Below are 24,024 nucleotides of genomic sequence, written 5' to 3'. Positions count from 1 at the left end.
ATGAGGAGTTATTCAGGAAGGGGAATGCCAGAGGTGAAGTAAACTCTGGCAGTGAGCTAGATAATTTTGTAATAATTGAGAGGAAAGTGGAGGAGAAATTGTTGAGGATAAACATAAAAAAGGCACCTGGGCAACTGTATATCATTGACACACACTACCATCCCTTTATCCCTATGGATAAAGGGATGGTAGAGTGGGAGAAGACAAGAGAGTGGTAATCAATGGACACTGCTCTTCGTGGACTAATGTTATTAGTGGAGTCCCTCAGGGTTCAGTGTTGTGTCCATTGTTTGTTTACTGTATTTATAAATGATATTGATGATGGTATGTCAGGCTTAATGTCCAAGTTTGTAGACGATACGAAGGTTGCCAGGGTTATTAATGACAGTATGCTGCTGCAACAGAATGTAAAAAAGTTGAGCAGATGGGCTGAGAGGTGAAAAATGAAGTTTAACATTGACAAATGTAAAGTACTACATATGGGAAGCAGTGACCCCAGAGTAACGTATCAACTTTGTGGTACTACACTGACAGTGGTAGAGAATGAAAAGGACCTGGGGGTAATTGTGCAAGCAGATATGAAGTTCTCTGAGCAGTGCAGATGGGCTGCAAGAGTAGCTCATGATGTCTTGTCAATGATATACAGGAATTTTTCTAGCAGGGATAAGGTGATTATTCCCTTGTATAAGGCAATGGTCAGGCCACACCTTGAGTACTGTACAGGTTTGGAGGCCTCATTTCAAGAAGGATGTAGAGCTGTTGGAACGAGTACAGAGAAGGGCAACAAGATTAGTGAATGGAACAAAGGGTTGCACTTATGAAGAAAGGCTTAAGTTTTGTAAATTACAGTGTCTGGCATAATGCACCTCCCAAGGTTTTTGCAGTACTTTGATCCAAGCCCGAGGTGGGATTCAAACCCGCGACCTTTGGGTTGCCAGGCAGGCACTTTACCCACCCGGCTAGTCCGGTCGGCACCGGCGAGGCGATCTGATAGAGGTGTATGAAGCCCTGAATGGTTTTAGCATGCTCAATGCTGATGAGATTCTTCATCTTGCTCAGAATAATCACCTGAGAGGGCATAAATTCAGATTGAGGAAAGACAGATGTAGGATAGATATGCGGAAATTTGCCTTTAGCCAGCGGGTGGTTGGTTGATGGAACAGACTTCCATCCCTTGTTGTAGAAATTGATAGCCTAAACAAATTTAAGGCTCAGCTGGACAGGTATTTCGAACGGAGGGGTGAAATGGAAGCATTTTTTTTTTTTTTTGGCTGATGGTCACATTTGCACATCTCCAGTCAAATATGGAGCTCCATATTTGTGGTTCATGTTTAATTTCAAATAATTTATTGTTCACATGTGTCTTCCAAATATTCAACCACTGGTCCCTACCCCTACAGATACGTCAGATATGTTTTAGGAAATCTATATTGGGTACTTGGTAAGATGGAAGTGCGTTGCTGTTTGAGTGCTTGGCTGCCTGGTCTGCTGTTTTGTTACCTATGATGCCAGCATGCCCTGGAATTCAACAAAAACATACAGTATGATTCTTATTCCTCAAATTATTTAGACGAGACCAGATTTCTTTTACTATGGGATGTGGGGTTGGGAAATTGTTACTTATTGTGGACAGTGCACTCACGGAGTCTGTATATATTAAACTATTAGTGTTGAGACAGATATTGATATTGTCTATAGCTAGATGGATTGATACAGTTCTGCAGTATAACTGCTACATTCAGTCGGAAGAGATACAGATACTGTGAAAATCAGATGCTGCCGTAATGTTTTATTATGGCAGCATCTGATTTTGAGCCATCAGTATATATTAAACAGTTCTGCGCATTGCCAGCAGCATGTCCTTTGTGCAGTTGTTTGAACAGTTTCCCAGGGACTTTTTCCCCCACTGTTGGAAATAGGTGTCACAGTAAGGTGGGTTTGAGGACCAAGGCAGATCAGGTATTTTGGTTTCTTTCAGAGTGTTATCAAAATGAACATTCCAGCAATGCATCAACTCTTGTAATCTAATACCAGTTGGTCTATTTTCAGTGGGTTTATAGTTATAGAATGTTATCCTTTCAGGATTGAAAAGTAGCGGTTGATTCGGATGATCTGGAAGGCTGTTAAGTCTGGCTGCATAGGTGAAGAGTAACATTTTCCTTCTGAGATGGAGTGGTGGTTCGTTTGCCTCTATACAGAGACTGGACCAGGGATGTTTGAAAAGCCCCTAGAACAGTGCGAAGAGCACTATGCTGTATGGTATTCAGTCATGTAAGTACAGTTTTCCTAGTTGAGTCCTAGACTACTGCAGCATAATCTAGATTTGACCTGATGAGCAAACGATACAAATGCAGGAGAGTAGCTGTCTGTACCCCATGCCATGGCAGAGATGAACTTACATTTTACGTAAGTCGGAATTTTCCCCATGCTTGTGCAGCACTCGCAATTGTGCTCATTGAATTGATTGAATCAAAAAATAAATGTTTAACGAACATATAAATAGAATTATTTATTGTATTTATTCAATTTTTTATCTCATGCGCAGGAAATACAAAAGCGTGCAATTTAAAAAATTTCAATATTATAAAATTACAAAAAAGAGAGGAGACAGGCATAACACCAGTAAGTTTTACCTCTTGAGCATCGTTGCCAGAATCGACGTCTTCAGCTGATAAGTACGGTGCTGCAGAGGTTGAGGGCTGTGGAGATTTAGAAGGGGTTGGCCACCCAACCTTACGAAAGAACATATTAACGGATGACTGGACGGTGGCTTTTTTCTTTTCATTGTAGATTTCTTTGTAGCAAGCATATCATTCAATTCTCTTAACTTTTAAGAATCGTTTGCTGTCAGGATCCATCTTCTCAAACCTCGCCATTGCCGATGCAATTTCACTAAATGCCATTGCCATCTCTGTAGTGATGAAGCGTTTCAGCTCCTCAATTGGTTTATCTTGAGCTTCATCAGCATTTTCTTCTTTCACTATCACCTGCAATTCAACAAGTTCATTGTTAGATAATTCCTTCTCTTCTTCCTCTATTAACTCCACATCTTTGGCATCAACCTCCAACTGAAGTAGCTCTGCAACCTTTACAATCTTATCTGTAACCTCTTCATATGTTTCGTCTTTTTCAAACCCTTCAAAGCCTTTTACATGCCATGGGCATATTTTCTTCCATGTGCCATTTAAACAACTTTTAGTAATTTCCACCCAGGCCTTATTAATGTTTAAGATGGCATGGTAAATATTGTAAGATTTCCAAAAGTCTCTTAACGTAAAATTTTTCTCATCTCAGACAATGCCTGAGCAAATGTTGTGTGCAAATAGTATGCTTTTAAATTCGAAATAACACCCCGATCCATAGGTTGGATGAGTGAAGTCGTGTTTGGCAGTAGAAATGTGACTCTCACATTCGAATTGAAATCATCTAGATGCGTAGGATGTCCAGGAGCATTATCTAATAGAAGCAAAATCTTGAAAGGTACGTCGTTGTCTTTACTATATTTTTCAACTCGGGAATGAAGCAGCATTTAAACCAATCCTAAAAGAGAGAGATACTGTGATCGATCGGAAATGTATGGGTAGGGTGGCTTTATTGATGCCCTTAAATGCACGAGGATTTCCAGAATGGTACACAAGCATTATGAATGCAGCGTACACAGAATGGTACGCTGCATTCATAATGCTTAGCCCCAAGCAAGAGTGTGGCCCTATCTTTTGATGCCATGAAACCTGGCATTGTATTTTCCTCTTTGGCAATGTATGTTCGATCCGGCATTTTTTTTCCAATACAGAGCGGTTTCATCAACGTTTAAAATTTGCTGCATTGAATATCCACCTTCATCAACAATTTTTTCCAACATCACAAAATTTCTCTGCAGCTGCAGAAACAGCACTGGCGACTTCACCGCATACTTTAATGTTGTGGAAACCAGTGCGATGCTTGAACCTATTAAACCACCCGTTGCTTGCCACGAATTTGGGTTGGGGTTCGCTGTACTTATCCTTAATATCTTCAGAAATACTTCTTGCTTTTGCTTGAATGGTCATTAGACTCAGGGGCACTCGCTTCTGAATCTGATTTTCCATCAATATTATTAGCAGTTGTTCCATCTTCAATATAGCACCTGAACACTGTTGATCCTTTGACATGTTCTTTTATACATGCCTTTAAAATAGTATTCAATGTTGAAGCAGCGAGAACTTTTTTTTTTTATGAAAACCCCAAACACGAAAGGTTGTTGCTGGAGTGGGATTTATTGGCGCAAGGGCTGCTATGACCAACACGAAAGGTATCAAAACCTATAGTACTTAGTACCATTGCATGGGTTGAAGGAGAAGTATGGGGGAGGGGGATGCCGGAAACTTTGCTCTAGAGACTAAACATGGGTTTCACCACTTCAAGCCTCCAATAAGCAAAGTGGTGGTATTTCACCGGTTGATGAAAGTCATCTACCATCTGCAACAGATGACAAACTTTGTCCTGCTTCGTACTTCTTAATCATTTTCATCTTCATTTCTAAATCAATTTTGTTTTGTTTCCTGGCACTACCAACACTTGCACTTTTCGCTGGTTGCTTTCCCTTCATCATTGTAATACGTAAATAGAAATGAAGAGAAGTTTCTGAAAATTTTTTTATATGATTGAAGATTTCAGTGAAGAAGTGAAGATTTCATTTCACCATAATAGCGTAAAAACCCACACAATTGCAGTTATCGGTATTATTGCAAATGCAATAAGATCGAGTTTACTACCCGTTTATAATTAGATTCACTAACATAAAAGCCCAATAAACCGGAGTGTGAAAATTGTTTATATTATTTTATGGTAGTGACCTCCAGAAATGTGCTTTAGAAAAATATCACAAAGGCATTCAAAATTGATTCTTATAACGGGATAGCAAAATTTTCAACTTTCAAGGACTTGGAACGAATTACAAAAAAAAAAAAAAAGAAAAAAAAAAGTGTTATTGGGGGTTAACATTACGATATTTTCATGATACCTCCATTTATTCCTACGGGATGCAAAATACATTTCCACGAATTCTTTTTAAAGTTTGCACCAGCTGGAAAAAACTTATGTAAAGTTGAATTTCTGTAAATCGAGTATTACGTAAGTCGGGAAGTTCCTGTATTGGGTTTTTTCAAGCAGACAGTTCTGAGATAAATTATGTACATGGCAAAATTGAATTTAGTATCTAATATTAAACCTAAAAAGCAGATATTGCTGGCAAGAGGGATTGGTTCGATTTTTCATTTAAGTTCAGGCTCTGGATGTCATCTGTGCTTTTTACAGAAATGAACTGCAATTATCTTTTGTTTTGACAGGCAATAACCATTTTGTAAGGTCCATGTCTCCACCTTATTTATGGAAAGTTGTAACTATCTCTCTATGCTGTTAATGGTTGGTGAATGGCATGATATAGCAAGATAGTAAGCACACATATATATTTCTAGTATTTGGAATATTTGGACTAAGTACAGATCCCTTCTTCTTGAATAAATATTGTGAAAGTACATTCTGGATGAACTTGAAAGGTTCTGCACTTAAGAAAGTTCTGGATGAATATACATGTCCTCTCAACCCTAGAGCATTAGAATTAGTAGAGGCATATGATGCAAGAAAGCAAGCTTATGCAGCATCAGCCAAAAAAAAAACAAAACACTCCCATTTCACCCCTCTGTTCGTTCAAAATACCTGTCCAGCTGAGCCTTAAATTTATTTAGGCTATCAACTTCCACAACAAGGGATGGAAGTCTGTTCCACCAACCAACTATCCGCTGGCTAAAGGCAAATTTTGACACATCTATCCTACATCTGTCTTTCCTCAATTTGAATTTATGCCCTCTCAGGTGATTATTCTGAGCAAAACAAAGAATCCCATCGGCATTGGTAAAAAAAAAAAGGCAAAGTGCAGCCATTATCAACCCACTACAGGATGGAAGCCTCTCAACAATTCATGCTGAGGGAAACGGACCATAATCTGCAATGCTGGTCCAGTGCAGGTTGGCAGATCGACCATATTCAGCAGTCAGGGGCTTGAACCCCGGTCTACTCAAAGAACGTGTGCTACTGCACTCCTGCTCTGGACCACTCGGCTACGGAGTTCATGCTCAAACCATTCAAGACTTTATACACCTCTATCAGATCACCTCACCGGTGCCTAGTCTCCAGACACTGTAATTTGCAAAACTTAAGCCTTTCTTCGTAAGAGCAACCCTTTGTTCCATTCACTAATCTTGTTGCCCTTCTCTGTACTCGTTCCAGCAGCTCTACATCCTTCTTGAAATGAGGCCTCCAGACCTGTATACAGCACTCAAGGTGTGGCCTAACCATTGCCTTATACAAGGGAATAATCACCTCCTTATCCCTGCTAGAAAAATTCCTGTATATCATTGACAAGACACCATTAGTTACTCTTGCAGCTCATCTTCACTGCTCAGAGCACTTCATATCTGCCTGCACAATTACCCCCAGGTCCTTTTCATTCTCTACTACTCTCAGTGTAGTAACACAGAGTTGATACGTTGCTCTGGGGTTGCTGTTTCCCATATGTAGTACTTTACATTTGTCAATGTTAAACTTCATTTGCCACCTCTCAGCCCATCTGCTCAACCTTTCCAGATCCTGTTGCAGCAGCATAGCATCAGTATTGTCCTTAACAACCCTGCCAATCTTTGTATCATCTGCAAATTTGGACATTAAACTTGATATACCATCATCAATATCATTTATAAATACAGAAAATAATAATGGACCCAACACAGAACCCTGAGGGACTCCACTAATAATATTAGTCCACGATGAGCAGTGTCCATTGATTACTACTCTCTGTCTTCTCCCCCTCAACCATCCCTTTATCCATAGCAGCAATTTGCCTCCAATGCCACACTGCACCAATTTGTGCAGCAGTCTTCCATGTGCAACAGTATCAAAAGCCTTTCTAAGATCCAAATATATAATATCAAAGTTATTCCCTGCATCCAGTTCTTTTGTGACTGCATCATAGTATCCAATCAAGTTGGTCAGGTAAGACTTTCCCTTAACAAAACCATGCTGTGTCCGAGCTATAACTGAAGTCTTGTCTAGATGATCCTGCAGTGCTTCTTTAATCAGTGCCTCCATTAATTTTCCTGGAACAGAAGTTAAACTCACAGGTCTATAATTACTTGTGTCAGCCTTTGATCCTCCTTTGTGAATTGGGGTCACATTTGCACATCTCCAGTCCATGGGTACCTCCCCTGAGTCCAAAAAAGCTCTCATAATTATGGCTAAGGGTTTGTTTACTTCCTTTGCTGCCTCTTTTAATATAACTGGATAGATCCCATCCACCCCAGGTGCCTTTCTTGTGTTTATCTTCAACAATCTCTCCTCCACTTTACTCTCAGTTATTACAAGATTATCTAGCTTACTGCCAGAGTTGAATACACCTCTGGCATTCCCCTCACTGAATAACTCCTCATGTGTGAATGTTGATGCAAAATATTCATTTAGTTTGTTAGCTACCTGAGCAGGATCATCAACAGTTGAACCATTGATATCAAGTGGACCAATCTGATTCATCCCCTTCCTTCTAGAGTTTACATAAGTAAAGAACTCTGCTGTTTTTCTTTGCATCCTTTGCCAAAGTTTTCTTGTAATCTGCCTTCGCCTGCCTAACCTCCTTTGTAACTTGGTTACAGACCAGCTTATATTTATCATAGGCTTCTGTGTCACATGTTAATTTATATGTATCCCATGCATTTGCATTTTTCTTCTCTGACATATGTCTCATTAGTTCATCTGACATCCATTTAGGCCTAACCTTGAACAATATTTCTTAGTTGGTAGGTAAAGCCTAGTAGCTTCCAAGATAAGCTCTTTGAATGCTTCTCATTTTGAACTTGCTGTTGGTAACATCTTCAGTTGGTCCCACTGTATAGAATTTAAATATTGTCTCAGACCATTGTAGTTGCCTTTCCAAAAGCAAAAACCCTTCCCTTTACCCCTGATGGTAGTTATCTCTTTGAGTAAATCCCACTTCAGCACACTGTGATCACTGCCACTTAGTGGTTCCTTTATCTGCAGATAGAGAATAGAACTCTCAAAGAATGTCATACCTCCATGTGGTATCGAATTCCTTTTCAATATCTAGACTCACCATTACTAGATGTTCATTTTTAACATATGCATTGAGAATGTTAGTTTCAGCTCTTACCATTAGGTCCAAGCAGGATCAATTTTGTCAGAAACTGTATTGGTTGATATTTAGCAGCATTTTACGTTCAAGGATCCATTTTAATCTGCTATGTATAATTTTTTCTAGTGTTTTACTTAAACAGCTGGTTAGGGAAATAGGTCGGTAGTTTTGTGGAAGTGATTGATCCTTTCCTGGTTTTGGAAAGGCAAAAATTACAGAATGATGCCATGAGGAAAGATAAACACATTCAAGAAATATCCAGTTGTAGAAAACTAATAATAAGCTTAAGGCTGTATTATTTAGATCAGTGGTTTTCAACTGGGGTGCCGTGGCACCTTAGGGTGCTGCAACAACATTCCAGGGGTGCTACGTAATTTGGGTTTAAGTTACTAAACTTATTATTACTTTTTTAAATTTATATGTTTATTTCATTATAAAAGGGCATACAATATCTTTTTAATTTTGTGGTGATCTATAATTGATGTTTACTTAGTACCTCTATATAAAGAATAGCATTATTATATACTGTATACATATAATTTGCATTATGAAATGTAATTTTTATAATTATATTATTGTAATAACTATAAATAAATATTATTGTAATATATATATATATATATATATATATTACAATAGGAGTTGTAATTTCTTACAATTCTTAGGAGAAAATAAAGATAATAATAATATGTATGCAGAGAGCAAATCGGATCTAACAGGCAGAAAATTGAGTAGGGGTGCTGTTATTAAAAAAAGGTTGAAAACTACTGATTTAGATGTTTAAGCATTATATAGTAGATCCCGTCAGGTCCTGCTGTGCTATATGCTGTTCTGTTCAGAGCTTGGAGTTCAGCTAGGATGAATGGCTGATTATAAGGAAGGGATTGGGTGGTGTTGAAATTTATTTTATATTTTTCTGCTGAGGTTTTGATTTTCAGATGCTGCTGATATTTGACTGAAAGTCTCTCCAAGGAAATTGTCTATTTCCTTTGGGGAAGACAGTTCTCGCCCATTCTTAATCAAGATTGGAGCAGAAAAAGGAATGCATTTATTATTTAATTGTTGGATTTTCTTCCATATTAGCCGACTGCTGGTGTCCTTCATGATGGTACTGGCAAATTTTATCTAGGATTCTTTTTTGGCTTGTCTTCTGATTTGTTGTGCCCTTGCCTTTTGTTTTTTATATAAAATGAGGTTGGCTGTAGTAGGAAACCTATGAAATAGGTTCCATGCTTTATTTTTTTTCTCGTTTTGCACTGTTACAGGCCTCATTACACCAGTGTTTTGCATGTCTTTTTTGGTGTGCAGAGGACTGAGGAATTGCCTCAGAAGCTGCTGTCAAAATTTGTTTAGTAATGTGCTCAATGACTTTATCTATTGGTTGTGTTTTAATAAATTGATCATCAAAATAAACACAGACTGAATATTTTGTCCAATTTGCTTTTGTGAATTTCCATTTTTACTCTGTAATCTGGATAGTGGGATTGTTTCGTTTGTATTTTACTTATAATTGGAAAATGATCAATGTTGTGCGGATCATATAAGATTGATCACTCCATTACTGGGGAACAGTATGGGAGAATAGATTGACAGATCAATTACTGAAGTGGATCCTGTGGGTAGATGGACATTAAGTGTGATGGCCAGTATTTAGTAAGGTTAACTGCTGTTGATTCAGTAATGTCTCAATCAGATTTCCTTTTTTATCCATGCGTGAAGATCCCCACAATAGGTGATGCCCATTGAAATCTCATAAGAGACAGAAAGGTGCTGGAAATTGTACTATAAGATCTAGTTCTTTTAGCACGAAAGGTCTATTTGGTGGAAAGTATATTGAAACAAGAGTTAGTTTTATTCCAAGCTCAATATGCACAGCAGTGGCTTCTAAGTCAGTCTGGAGAGAGAGAGAGGGAGAGATATATGTCGAGTGGGGATTTTAGAGTTTACTAGTATTGCTACCCCTCCATGTGCTGATTTTGCAGTATTCCTGTCTTTTCTGTACATTGTGAAGTTTTTAATTGAGAGAGTTATCTGTGGTTTTAATTTGTTTCTTGCAGGCAAACACTCACTGGATTGTACTTATTGGTCAGGTCATATAGATCATCAGTATTGGCTCATATGCCTCTGCAGTTCCATTGAAGTATGTGCTGCATTACTTGGTTTTAGGAGTTATGTTTCGATCTGTCTGTTCTTTTGCAGCAGTTTGTTTGTAACAATTTGTTTTATTTCTGTCTTTTTTGGGGAAAACTGGTTGCTCTGTATCCATGTATTCTTCTGCATGGAGTTTTAATATAGTTTCTTATGGGTTAGTTTTGTTGTCAACATCCATATGTATAGGGAAGTGTTTCTTGGTCTGAGCGTGATCTGTTGGTACTGTTTTGTCTGCTTTTTTAGTTTCAGGCATGTTGGGCGGAACTGAAATTGGAATATTAATTCCTTGTTTCAGTTGCTTGTGTTTGGCAGGTTGTGTTTGGCAGATTCAGCACGGACCTGGCTCAATCGGCAAAATAAATGTTTGGAGGGACCCAAAAGCATATTATGTAGTTTTAATGTCAGTTTGAGTAGCAATGGAATGACTGTGTTGGGTTGCTTGTGCATACGTGTGTTTTGGCATAATATGCTTTTTGACTTCCTGATACATTACATTTTTTTCCGTTTTGAATTTCTTTTCCTACTTTCCACATTTCACAATTTTTTGAATATGCCAGATGGTTACCTTTGCAATTGGGATATGTAAAGGAGGTTACAGTACAATCAGCTTGAGTGTGTTCTGTTGAACCACAGTTTGGGCAAATCATAGTGCCATGGCATGCTACCTGGGAGTGTCCATATTTCCGGCACTTATAACACCTGATGGGATTTAGTATATATGGATATATATGACAATTCAGATACCCTGCTTTAACCATTGTTGGTAAGTTTGGGGTACTATAGGTCAATATTATGTTCCGTGTTGGCTTTAATTCTCCATCTTTCCGGATTAATATTCCTTTTGCATGTATTACTCGATCTGTCAATTCTTGCACAATTTCATCCTCTGAGATGTTAATGAGGTCCTACTCTGCTGTAACTCCTTTGGAGGTATTCAGAGTGGCATGGGGCATTATTTTCATGGGAATTCCACTAAATGTGGTCAGTTTCAATAATATTTCTGAGTGTTTGGCTTCACTGTTTCTACCAGCAGATCTCCAGACTGTAATCACTTTACCATCTTTGGTGATTCTGCAGCATTTTCAAACATTTCTGGATTGGAAATGGGGATAATTTGCTGACATGAAAATCTGATAGAGAATGAATAAGGAGAAAGGCTGGGTGATCTTGTTGCCAAAGATCTGTCTTTTGTCTTTTATTTTGTTAGGAATCATGATCAGGTTGGTGATCTTAATTGATCAAGCAGAGGAAAGGTTTCTCTGTCCATTTTGTTGTTGTTGTATGTTTTAAGGCGCAAAGGCAGCTAAAGGCCATTATGCGCCAAACAATGGTAGTTAGTCCATTTTGTACTCCTTTTGGCCCTGAGGGTTGGTTTTCCCACTCAGGTTACCGGACCCACCACAGGAAGGCATGAAATAATACCACGAGTGGCCAAGCGGTTGTTAGGTTAGTTGGGTTAGTAACTCTAATAAAAACAAAAGGAAAGGTGTCATTTCTTTCCCAACTTAAAACTTGTAAGATAAAGTCTACTGTGCTTATTGAAAGAACTTAAGAGAAACTAATGGAAAACTTAAAAGAGAAGAGCGAGTCCTTTAAATGAGAATGCTCTGGATCGGATTGCTTTATAGAGCTCAGAAAATTGCTTGGCACCCAGGGCTTTCTGCTAACAAATGAATAGCTTTAGCTCCATTATTGTTGTTTTGGTAATAATGTTTAACTGCTGCCACTCTTTGTTCCTTTGTTAAATGATAATCCATGTTCATTTAGGGTAATCTTGAATAAAATGATATTTCAAAATCTGAAACAGAAAATTAGAAAACAAAAAAAAAAAAAAAAAAGAAAAAAATGAGGGGCTGAGAGAGAGAGAGAGAGAGAGAGAGAGAGAGAGAGAGAGAGAGAGAGAGAGAGAGAGAGAGAGAGAGAGAGAGATCATAGTTTTGAAGGAAATGTAAGACTTTTCTTCTTTAGAACTATGAAAAAATTTGTAAAATACACGTAGTTCCAGCTTTATGGGTTTTCGCTTTACTACGAGTTCCCGTGTTTACAATTTTTTTTTATGTGAACCCCAAACACGAGAGGTATTAGAACCTATAGTACTTAGTACCGTGCTTGGGTTGGAGGTTGAGAAGATGAAAGAAGATATTTGTTGACATTGGACTTGAACTTCTGTAGATTGTAATTTTCAGGAAATAAGTATGAAGGAAGGTTGTTCAAGAAAACAGCAGTTGAATGAATAAATGAGGAAGATGAAAAGTTGGTTCTGTGGGTTTGAAGTTGGACAGTAAATGGATGTTGGCTGGTGGTGGTACGTGTTCGGACTGTTTTGAAAGAGAGAGAGCGGGAATTATAAAAGCCAATTCAGAAGAACAGTGCCCATGGAAGTATCTGTAGAAGAGGCATGCAGCAGAAACAGTACGTCTATGAGAAAGCGAGTGGAGAGACTCTTTTAGAAATGAATCATTAATTAACCTAATTGCCCTCTTCTGAATGGAATCAAGAAGCCTGAGAGAGGTTTTGGGGGCACCACCCCAGTTGTGGGAACAACATTCCATGGCAGGGCGGATTTGCGATTTATACAGAGTGAGCAGCTGTTTGGAAGAAAAGTAACGCCGAGAGCGAAAGAGAAAACCCAGTTTTTTAGATGCAGAGGAAGCAATATTTGTAATGTGCTTGTGCCAAGAGAGATTAGAAGTCAGGGTAATCCCCAAAAGAGATATATCATTTTGCCTAGAAATCGGACTGTCACTAAAGATAAGCACAGGAGCAGAAGAATCCTTTTTGCAAGATATAAGACAAGGCTGAGTTTTAGAAGGGTTGAAATCAACTAAGTTGTCTTTGCCCCACTGGAGAATTACCTGAAGATCGGCATTTAAGGAATTGGTAGCAGATTTTCGAGAAGTTGAAGCTGATTGAGCAGGACAAGGTTTCTCAAAGTGGAATGATGTGCTATCATCGGCAAAACTATGGATAGGATTTCCAGTCAATGGAAGAAGGTCATTAATATACAAGAGGAAAAGAGTGGGGGAAAGAATTGAACCTTGGGGGACACCGGCATTAGTGGAGAAGTCAGAAGACAGAGCCATCTACCATCACCCTCAGTGAGCGATCAGAGAGAAAACTGGATAACCAATTACTAAAAACAGTTGGCAAACCATAAGATGGAAGCTTGTTTAGAAGACCTCTATGCCAAACACGATCAAAAGCCATTGAGATGTCAAGAGCAACTACTTGTGTTTCACCGAATCTTTCCATTGAATTAGTCCATAAATGGGTAACATAAGCCAGAATATCACCAGTGGATCAACACTGACGGAATCCATACTGGCGATCGTTGATCAGACGGAAGGCTTCTAGGTAGTTTAAGAGTTGGCGGTTAATTGATTTCACCATTACTTTAGAAAGGGTAGAAGTAATTGCAATGGGACGATAATTGGATGTGAGGGATTTGTCACCCTTTTTAGGAATTGGCTGGATATGAGCAAATTTCCAAGCAGAAGGAAAAACACCTTTGGAATAAGAAAATGAAAAAAGGCGGCAAAAAATAGGAGTAAGTTCAGGAGCACAGGTTTTGAGAACAAGTAGAGAAATACCATCAGGACCTGGAGCTTTCTTAGCATCAAGATTCATCAAAATCCTTCTGATATCCTTTTGACGGAAGACCACAGGAGGCACTGAATGGAGCGTGTTGGGAATGGTGGGAGGTGTTTTACCAAGTTCATTAATACATGAGCTGGAAGAAAAATGGGATGCTAGCAGGTCAGCTTTATCCTTGGCTGAAGTGACAACAGAACAATCTGGTTTGGACAGAGGTGGGAGCAGAGATGGGCAAAAGTTGCGGCCAATAGCTTTGGCAAGAGACCAGAATGCTCGGCTACCATTAGGGCAAGAAGCAAGTTTTCTACTCTTAGCCTGTTCAAACTCTACTTTGGACTGATTAATAACTGCTTTACAATTGTTGTGAGCTTTGGTGTAGGCAGAAAATGAAACTGAAGAATTAGAAACAAGCCAATTATGATATGCAACATTCTTCTCTTGAACAGCCTTAGCACATTTATTGGAAAACCAAGGTTTAGATAAGGGGCGAGATTTTAAAGTGGAGTGTGGGATAAAGGATTCCATTCCTGCAAGAATAATTTCACTGACACGATCTGAGCAAACGTTGACATCAGAAGTTTTGAAACAGTAATCCAACCAAGGAAAAGAAGAAAAGAAGTCTCGCAGGTCATCCCATTTTGCATTCTTGTAATGCCAAACAACATGAGGTTGGGAATAGCCATGAGATAAAGGTTCCATTGGAGAAGAGATAATCACCAAGTTGTGATCTGAAGTGCCTAAAGGACCTCTCACTTCGACCGTGTACTTAGAAGGGTTGTTTGTGAGAAAAAGATCAAGCGTATTGGCTGTATGATTATGTCCGGTATTCTTGTAGGTAAATGAACAATCTGTGCTAGATCATTAGTAATTGCAAAAGCCTCAGCATCTCGACCTGCTGGGTCGGTGTGACTAGAAAACGGAAGCCAGCTGGAGTTGTGAACGTTAAAATCACCAAGGAAAATTACCTCACTGTTAGGAAAGTTGGACTGGAGAAAGTCAAGTTGCAAAGAGAGGAAGTCAAAGAGCTCCAAGTGATTAGTGGAGTTGGGAGAACGGAAGAGACAAAAGATGAATTTGACACAATGAGGTAGAGAGATTTTAAGCCAGAGAAGATCAAAGAGAGGAGATTCCAAATTGCCAAGTCTCTGACAGGGAATATCAGAACGGACATATGCACAAGTACCACCTTTGAGGTGAAAGGAATCATACAGCAAATAATTTGGGCATCTGAGATGAGCAGTAGTTGAATCAACCGATAACTGAGATTCTGTCAGAAAAAGTACATGGGGTTTGGCAGACTGCAAGTGGAAATGGACATTGAGATTAGAATTGAGACCACGTATATTTGTGAAATGAATTAGGAAGTGCTTGAGAGGTTTAGATCTTTTTGCTTGCTCTATTAATTTGACAATTCATGGTGTATTCAATAGTAAGAAAAAGCGGGTGGGACATGCTGTATGAAGTAATGAAATTTTTGGATATGGCATACATGTGGTAAGAATATACCCAGATCCTTGACATAACGTGGCCTTGACAATGCTCCCTGCATACACACTACTTGGACTCTCTCCAGTCACTATCTGGCAGAGTAGAGGACATTAATTGCAATAAATATTCATAACTAAACATTCATAAATATGGCATTTCAAACTATGCCTGTAGCTATACAATGCATTATTATTGTTTATGCATTTATTTGTTCAGGCAGAAATAAGGAGGGAGGTCCAACTGTTAAAGAATTTTGGAAAGAATTGCATGTTTTAGATGCAATAAAAATAACAAAAATGAGCCTGGGACAAAATTACAGAGAAGAACATGAAGGGTGTTTGCAATAAACTCTGTCCTCAGTTTATTGATAATTCTGAAGGATTTCAAGAACCAGCAGAGCTCGCACAAAATGAAACAGAAACAGTTGTTAATATTGCTAACCAATTGCAGCTTGAGGTTTCTACAACTGACATCACTGATCTGCTTCAAATACACAATGGAGAGCTCACAAATGAAGACCTCCTTGAAATGGCAAAATGTGAAGAAGCAGATTTAACAGCTGAAACTCCTGTTCATTCCTTCACTCTCAAGGGGCACGAAGAAGCTTTTCAACACAGAAAAAGCAACTGAGATTTTTGAGTCACAAGATTCAAATTTCGAGCGCACTAGAAGAGTTGCTACAGATTTAAAAAAATGCTTATGCATGCTATCATGAAATTTATAAAGAAAAGAGAAGACTGCCTTGGAAATAAATGACTCTTGAAATATTTCCAAAGAAGACAACACCTTGTGCTTCCAACAAACCAACGAACGCCAAACCAACAATAAGTGAAGAACCATCAACAAGTGTGCATTTACTCAATGATGGTGAAGAAAAAACATTCTGTAACATCTGTATGACATAAATAATTGATTTATTATTATAATTTGCTTGATTTTAAAGGCTATGTTTTCATTTCTTTGGGTAATTAAATCATTGTTTAAGCATAAACTATTGTTTTGTTGACCTTTATTTAACATTACCATAGTTAAATTTCATTGTTGAGAACGTAACCCCTATTTTTAACATTATAAGCGTGTATATATTCCTGCTTTACAAGCACGTGCTAGGAACAAATTAACTCGTAAAGGCAGGAACTACCTGTACCTTCTTTTCAAACTTATCTTTGTATCACGTGCCTTAAAAAAAAAAAAAAAAAAAACCATCCAAGTCTAAGCACTGAAAAAAATGAACAGTATGATTACTTTGAAATATCCTTAATGAAAACTAAAAGTTACTGACATAGGTAAAATCAGTTAGCAGTCAGTCCGTAAAGAGATTAACTAATCAACACACTAGAATATATATATAAAAATATACTATCATTGAATTATATTAAATATTACCATAAGTTAAATTATAATAATGTGAATAACGAAATAAATAATTAATTTTTTTTTTACGTTCGTTTGTTTATTTATTTAGGTTATTTTTATGTTAATTTTCGCTCTACAGTTTTTGCCATACTACTGGCTTATGTTTTATTTTATTTTATTTAAAATATTGGATGTATATCAGCTTCATATGGAGGAATTGCATGTCGCTGCCTCTAATGAATGCTTAATTATTTATTTAGTTATTCACATTATTATAATTTAACTTATGGTAATATTTAATATAATTCAATGATAGTATATATTTCGGCTTCATATGGAGGAATTGCAAGTTGCTGCCTCTAATGAATGCTTAATTATTTATTTATTTTATTATAATTTAACTTTCGTCAACATTTAATATAATTCAATAGTAATGGGTCGATATGCTAATTTAGCAACGCCTGTGCCGCCATCTATTTTCCTTTTCTCTTCTATATAAGCTGTTGTTGTTGTTGTTTTGGATTTTAGGAGCATTAGCAACTAAGGCCATATTGCTCCGGGATATGTGGTGATCATTCTTTTGACCTTTCCACATCCTCCGTATTTGGTGGTGACGGGCTCGAACCCGGTCTAATCAAGAAGCGTGTGCTACGCACTGCTGCTCCTTCCCACCTGGCTACGGAGGTGCCTTCTATATAAGCTGATTCAGCTTACAGTATGTCAGTGGTGTGGCTCTACTCTAGAGTGCTGTCTGTTCTATAGTTTATTTTTCGCTGCATAAGGACCACCGCCGTGCAAATCCTCTGCATTGGTGGATCGATCGGAGGAGGGAGGGTGAAATGGTACTTCGATTTTTTCACCATGGCGACGATTTGTATAGCGATTGAAATGCAGCGATTCCATGACCATTATTGGCCTCGTGGTCCTCTGTCGATATGGGGCATAATGGTCAGTCTATTTTATTTTAATTTATTTTGATTTTGTTATCGTTTGGTAGTTCCTTTAACCCTTTTTTAGTGATATTTCACGTCTTTCGGAACTGGTACCTCTCGGGGGGGGTACCACTAAATTATTATGTAATTGGCATTATCCTAAAATTTATAGTTTTTGTTAATTGGATTTAAAACTCGAAATTATATAAGGGTTTCCGGGCTACTATTTATGTCTATTCTTTTTTTACGTTCATTTGTTTATTTGGGTTATTTTTATGTTAATTTTCGCTCTACAGTTTTTGCCATACTACTGGCTTATGTTTTATTTTATTTAATTTAAAATATTGCATATATAAAAATATATATATTATTACATTATATCAATTTAATGATTAGGGGAGGTAGGAATGACTATATTTCTTTTCCTATAGTAGAAGAAATATAGTTGTTTGTAACTAGTTACATTATGATGTCATAATGTGAGAACAGTCTCCAACTCAAATCTTAACATACAGGTGAAACCCGTTATAACGCGATGCTTGGGGTCCAAAGAATCACATCATGATATAAGCAGGGTCACGTTAGAAAATTCTAGACATTTTTCAGCATTCAAACTTCATACGTACTATCAATTTTGCTCGTCTCTTTTTTTTGCAAGATAATTGCAATACAACATCTAAGAAAAATCACACAAAGAATAATAATTCATGTTGTTAAATATAAATAAACACACATCTTTTTTCAGAAAAACAAATCAATACTCACAAAAGCTGCTTTTCCACGTGGTTGTATTGACTGTTATGTTCATGTTTTGAAATTAACAAATGGTCGAAAATTCAGGAGAAAAAGGAAAATATAATGTACTCCATGTTCTTCAAACTACTATACTAAGCAGACATCGGTAAACAAACTTTTGCACATTTTAGTCATTATTTTCAAGTATTTCATATTTTAAAAAAACTGTATCAAGAGTTGACTGTTTCATTGCATCTTTGTTTCTTTTTAACAATTTCAATTAGGCGTTTTAACTGAAAAATTGAAAGAGAATCTACCTTTTGTTTCAAGAAATTTAAATCCAGTTTGCAAACCAGCGAGTGGCTCCACGATACAAGTCAACAAGTAAAGTTACAAGTCATTTAATATTGTTCTTATGAAAATCAAACAATAATGCATATCGCGGATTCGTGTTAAAACGAAAATAACGGCTGTTCACAAGGAATCCAAAATGTTGATCTTCAGTGACTAAAAACACGTTTCAACCGATTAAAAATAGGAGCCGTGCTTGCATTGTGTTATAAGCGAAATCACGTTCTAACAGGTTTCAGCTGTACCACTGCACGATATTGGGAATTTATTATTAAATTCTGTATTTGTATAATATTATTCTCAAATAATGCATTAATCATGTGTAATATATCTTTATTATTTCTGTTTAGTGTTTTTTTATTTATTTACTTTTCTAATGGAAAACGCTTCTTTAATTTTCAAATTAAAAAAGAGAATAAAAATACAATAAACAGAAATAAGACTAGTTGAAAAATGGATTGCACTTCCAGTCAAAAAATCTCTATTCTATTTCTTTCAGATTGTAAACAATGCTGAAAAGTAAACACAGTGTCTTGCGTTGGATTAGAACTGTTGTATTTTATGGCACAGGATGAAATAAACTCCAAAGAGGCTTTAGTTGCATTATTTCACTGGTTTATGATAAAATATGGAACAAAGTACATAGGTAATGGCGATGATGTACGTTAAAATTTTACTATTTGTAATGATTTTGCAGCACTTAATGCGATGTACTGAAGTGTAGTTATGTAATTGCTCCCTTTTCTCAAATTAAATTTGATTACGATTACGTTTAGCAATGTTAGTATTGTAATAGAAGAATGATGCATGGGAACACAGACCATACGTCATCGACATTCAAAAATTAATAATAATAAAGGTTTTTCTGTAGTTTTATATTTAATATTTATTTAAACCCTGTTTAAATCAACCTAAACTCCCTAGTCGAAGTGATACATCATTCCAGTATATTTTCTTAAATGCACTCTAGTTATCTTTTTTTCCTTTTCTTTTTTTTTCATTTCAGCCAAAATTTTTTTTTTTTTTTTTTTTGTTAGTTGTTGGCACATCGGCTTCTGTGGCCATAATGCACATTTCAGTCAGTGCCCCATGTCTGAAATATATATGATGAATTGTATAGTAGTTTGGATACTAGAGAGGGAGAAAAGGTATTTACCTACTGAAAGGCAAGAAAATGTAAAACAAGGGATGTGGAACCTATAAATTGTATCAAATGAGATTGAGGAATTTTGCTAGCAGGGATAAGGAGGTGATTATTCCTTTGTATGAGGCAATGGTCAGACCACACCTTGAGTACTGCATACAGACCTGTAGGCCTCATTTTAGGAAGGATGTAGAGTTGCTAGAATGAGTACAGTCAAGGGCAACAATATTCGTGAGGAGAACAAAGGGGTAGTCTTACCAAGAAAGGCTTAAGTTTTGCAAATTGCAGCATCTGGAGACTAGGCACCTGTGAGGTGATCTGATTAAGGTGTATAAGGCCTTGAATGGGTTGAGCAGGCTCAATTCTGATGGGATTTTTCCTCTTTTTTTTTTTTATGAAACCCCAAACACGAGAGCTCTTGCTCAGATTATGAACCTGAGGGTGCATAAATTCAAATTGAGGAAAGCCAGTTATAGAATAGATGTGCGGAAATTTGCCTTTAGCCAGCGGGTTGTTGATTGCTGGAACAAACTTCCGTTTGTCATTGTGGAAATTAAGGCTAATGCTATTTGAATATTGACTTGTCTTCTATAATTCCCGCTCTCCCTTACAATCCAGTCTGAACACATGTCAAAAGCAATCAGCATCCTTTTACTGTCCAACTTCAAACTCACAGAACGACCTTTCTCCTTTCTGATTTATTCCTTCAACTTCCGTTTTCTGAAACAACCATCCTTCACACATATTTCCTAAAAATTACAAATTACAGGAATTCAATAAGACTCGAATTTCTGTAAATTGTATTGTCAACAAGTATCTTCTTTCATTTTCTCAACCTTCAACCCATTCATGGTATTAAGTACCAAGTTCAAATACCTCTTGTGTTTGTCAAAAAAAAAAAAAAAAAAATCAAGTTCACCTCAATAGGAGTGCATCATAAGACAATCATGGACAGATCACGTCTCACCAATCTCATTAGCTATTATGAGGCTATTACAAAAAAACTGAATGCAGAGAATAATTTTGATATTATGCAGGTTTCAGGAAAGCCTTTTATACTGTACCATATGTGAAATCTTGATAGAAATGTCAGTATGCTTATCAGTATTGTAATAAGGTGAAAAGTATACGGTACAAAGAAGCCAAGGCTTTTGCTGTAGCAGCCAAAAAAAAAAAAAATTGCATTGGTGCACTATCAGGCAGACTTGCTCTGTCTACATAGCGGACAGAGTAAAAGAGCTATATGCATTGCTGTACAGTTTTACAATTGGTTTTGTTTGTTTGCATCATGAAAGCATTTACATGTGGTGCTGAAGCAAGGAAACATGAACTGTACTGAGTAAGAATTGCAGTATGATTTTTGCGAAATCTAAATTAGCTGGCTATGATAGGCTGATTTTCTCACACCATATATTAAAGATCAATGAAAAAAAGTATAAACACACTAATCTAAAGGGATTCTGTAACTTTGGTATATAGTATCCCTTTAGATTATTGTTTTTATTCCATTTTCAAGAGGGATTCAAGATTCAAAAATGGAATGAATGGAATGAAACGCAGTGAGCAAAGCATCCTGGTGCATCAGATCACTTTATTTTCTTAAAAAAAAAAAAAAAAAACAGCAAAGGAAGCATTGGTACCTCCAGTGATGCAAAAAACGTAAATCAATTACAATGGGGTTGAACAACACCTATGCAGGCAGAGCAAGTATGCCTGATAGTGCACCATTGCCAAAAATATTAATAATGATTAATTTAAAAAAATTGGTCAAATACTGAGTGCCGGGCACTCAGGATGGAGGGTCCATAGTCACGAATGGTCGTTAGTGTAGTATCTCAAACAGAGAGCTTTATGGTAACTGAAAAACGTTTCTAGTAATGTAACTGAAAAATGGCCTAAAACTTAGGAACTATCGAAAACGTTGTCTATTTGAGTCTTTCCAATTTTTGTGAATGAAAGGGTGGGAGAAGCGACTCCGACTTCTTCCTGGAGAAGCGATTAGAGTCTTGTGGGAGAAGCGACTGGCAGGTGAGGGCCATGCAAGACTTTGCACAGGTGCCTCCCTACAACCACTGTCTAACTGAGTACCTCCTTGCTGGGATAACTCCAGCTTTGAAAAGTGTTAAAAAAAATACTTCTCGTCGCAAAATTTATAAATGACCTTTATAGAAATATTAACTAACTATTTAGCAACCTTTTTGTCACCAAAAGGAGAGTTACTTAGTACAAATAAGTGCGCTATCGAAGTGCAATAAAAAGTAGTTTTTTTAATTTTAACACAAAAAGTAAATGATAGATTTCAATCGGAATAGTTTTTCCTTGATAAGCATTGAATAACGCATAGCTAATGTGATTTTTAAATTTTTAGCTCCATTTGTGATGGAAATAGGGAGGAGAGACACGAAAATTACTCACATTTTCCTGTCTGGTGCCACCATTTTTAATTTTAAAATTACATTTTAAACCTACTCATTGAGCTCTTTTCCAACGGTGTATAATAAGCTATAGGTTGTCGACATTTTTGTTCCCCCACATTTAACCCCCATTTCTCAGACAAATTTTTGTCAACAATGATCAATATGGCATTATGTTGGCCCACATGATGTACAAACCCATACAAAATTTCAAGTCAATAGGTTGAGTGGTTCCAGAGATACAATGCTGTGACAGACAGACAACCGAGTGACATTATAAGGGTCTTCCATTAGACTAAGGACCCTAAAAATAACAATAATAAAAAATAAACTGCTCATTTCACTCTTTCCTTTCACAGGTACCGGTCTAGCTGACCTCTGAATCTGCAAGTTTCACCCATACATGGAGTCGACCTATTCCAGTAATTATCAACTCAATGGCGAAAAGAAAACTTCTTGAAATTCTGTCTAACATTATAAGCCTATAAATGAATTTATGGAGCCTAGTGCTGGATTCATTCATAGCCTTGAAAATCTCAATTAATTCATTTTACTTTCTCCTTTCAGTCGTATATACCTCAATTAGGTTTCTTCTAAGGTGCCTAGTTACTAAGCCCTTTAGTTTTTTTTTTTTTTTTTTTAACTTTTTCGGGAGTTTCCCTCAGTGTACAAATCTTCATTATTTGAGCAGTATATATGCCTGTAAATTGCTTGTTCTGTGATTAGTATGCTATTTACTTGTCGAAAAACCAGAGTTTCCAGGAGAAAAAAAAACCATGATACATTCGCCCCAGATCCCATCCTTTATAAGTTATTCGATATACAATTTAAACAGATAATAAATATTTATTTTTAAACTCAGATGAGAAATATTTATTTCTCTAAATGATAAATATTTATTTTTAAACTCAGATGAGAAAAAAAAATTCAATTTGGTTTAACCATATGTATATTCCAACAGTAAATGTAAACTCCAGCTGAGCCATAAACAAATTTTCTTTACATTGTACTCGCACTTCTACTCATACTATTTAACACTTACCAAGCCATCTATCTGAACATAATCAAATGGACACTCTGATGTTTCATTAGTTGTTGTTGCTGCCATAACAACTTAATATAAAAACCCAATGAAAGATTACAGCCTACAACCTCCAAATAATGAACACGAGGAACAACTTACGCCCTCTACCAATTTCAGCGATTTCAGTTTTAAGCTTTAATTTGCTGAAATAGGCATAATAAATAATGATAAACGTTATATTCATACTACAGATTAGTAAAGTAATCTGTGTATTCATAAAACCTTATATATGGTCATTCTGATCGTGCAATGGTAAATAACACAATCAGAATTTTTAGTTTGTGATATATTATCAAAATATCATATGATATATACGGGAACAAAGCCGAAAGTTATATGAAAATACAAAATTTCAAGCCACGCCTTGAGTACTGCGTACAGGTCTGGAGGCCTCATTTTAGGAAGGATGTAGATTTACTTGAGCGTGTACAGAAGGACAACAAGATTGGTGATGGGAATGAAGGGATTCTCTTACCAAGAGAGGCTTAATTTCTGTAAATTGCAGTGGCTGGAGACTAGGCACCTGCGCGGTGATCTGATTGAGGTGTATAAGGCCTTGATTGGGTTGAGCACGCTGAATTCTGATGGGATCCCGC

The 24,024-nt window shown here is 37.0% G+C and overlaps 1 protein-coding gene across 1 annotated transcript in view; it reads right to left on the bottom strand.

The window, feature by feature from the left end:
• eIF3h (eukaryotic translation initiation factor 3 subunit h) overlaps nucleotides 1–23,517 on the bottom strand; it is an 84,891-nt gene extending 61,374 nt beyond the window's left edge. Inside the window, exon 1 of the mRNA XM_090373201.1 lies at nucleotides 23,387–23,517. Within this exon, the coding sequence (XP_090229327.1) occupies nucleotides 23,387–23,452 (66 nt within the window). The 5' untranslated portion in view covers nucleotides 23,453–23,517. The remainder of the gene's footprint in view (nucleotides 1–23,386) is intronic.
• Nucleotides 23,518–24,024: the final 507 nt, after the last annotated feature.

Source organism: Mastigoproctus giganteus, chromosome 5 (assembly GCF_048544385.1).
Source record: "Mastigoproctus giganteus isolate SK-2022 chromosome 5, ASM4854438v1, whole genome shotgun sequence".
Lineage (NCBI taxonomy): Eukaryota > Metazoa > Arthropoda > Arachnida > Uropygi > Thelyphonidae > Mastigoproctus > Mastigoproctus giganteus.
The sequence above is the reverse complement of the archived record's forward strand: the minus strand, read 5'-3'. Positions and strand labels throughout refer to the sequence as shown.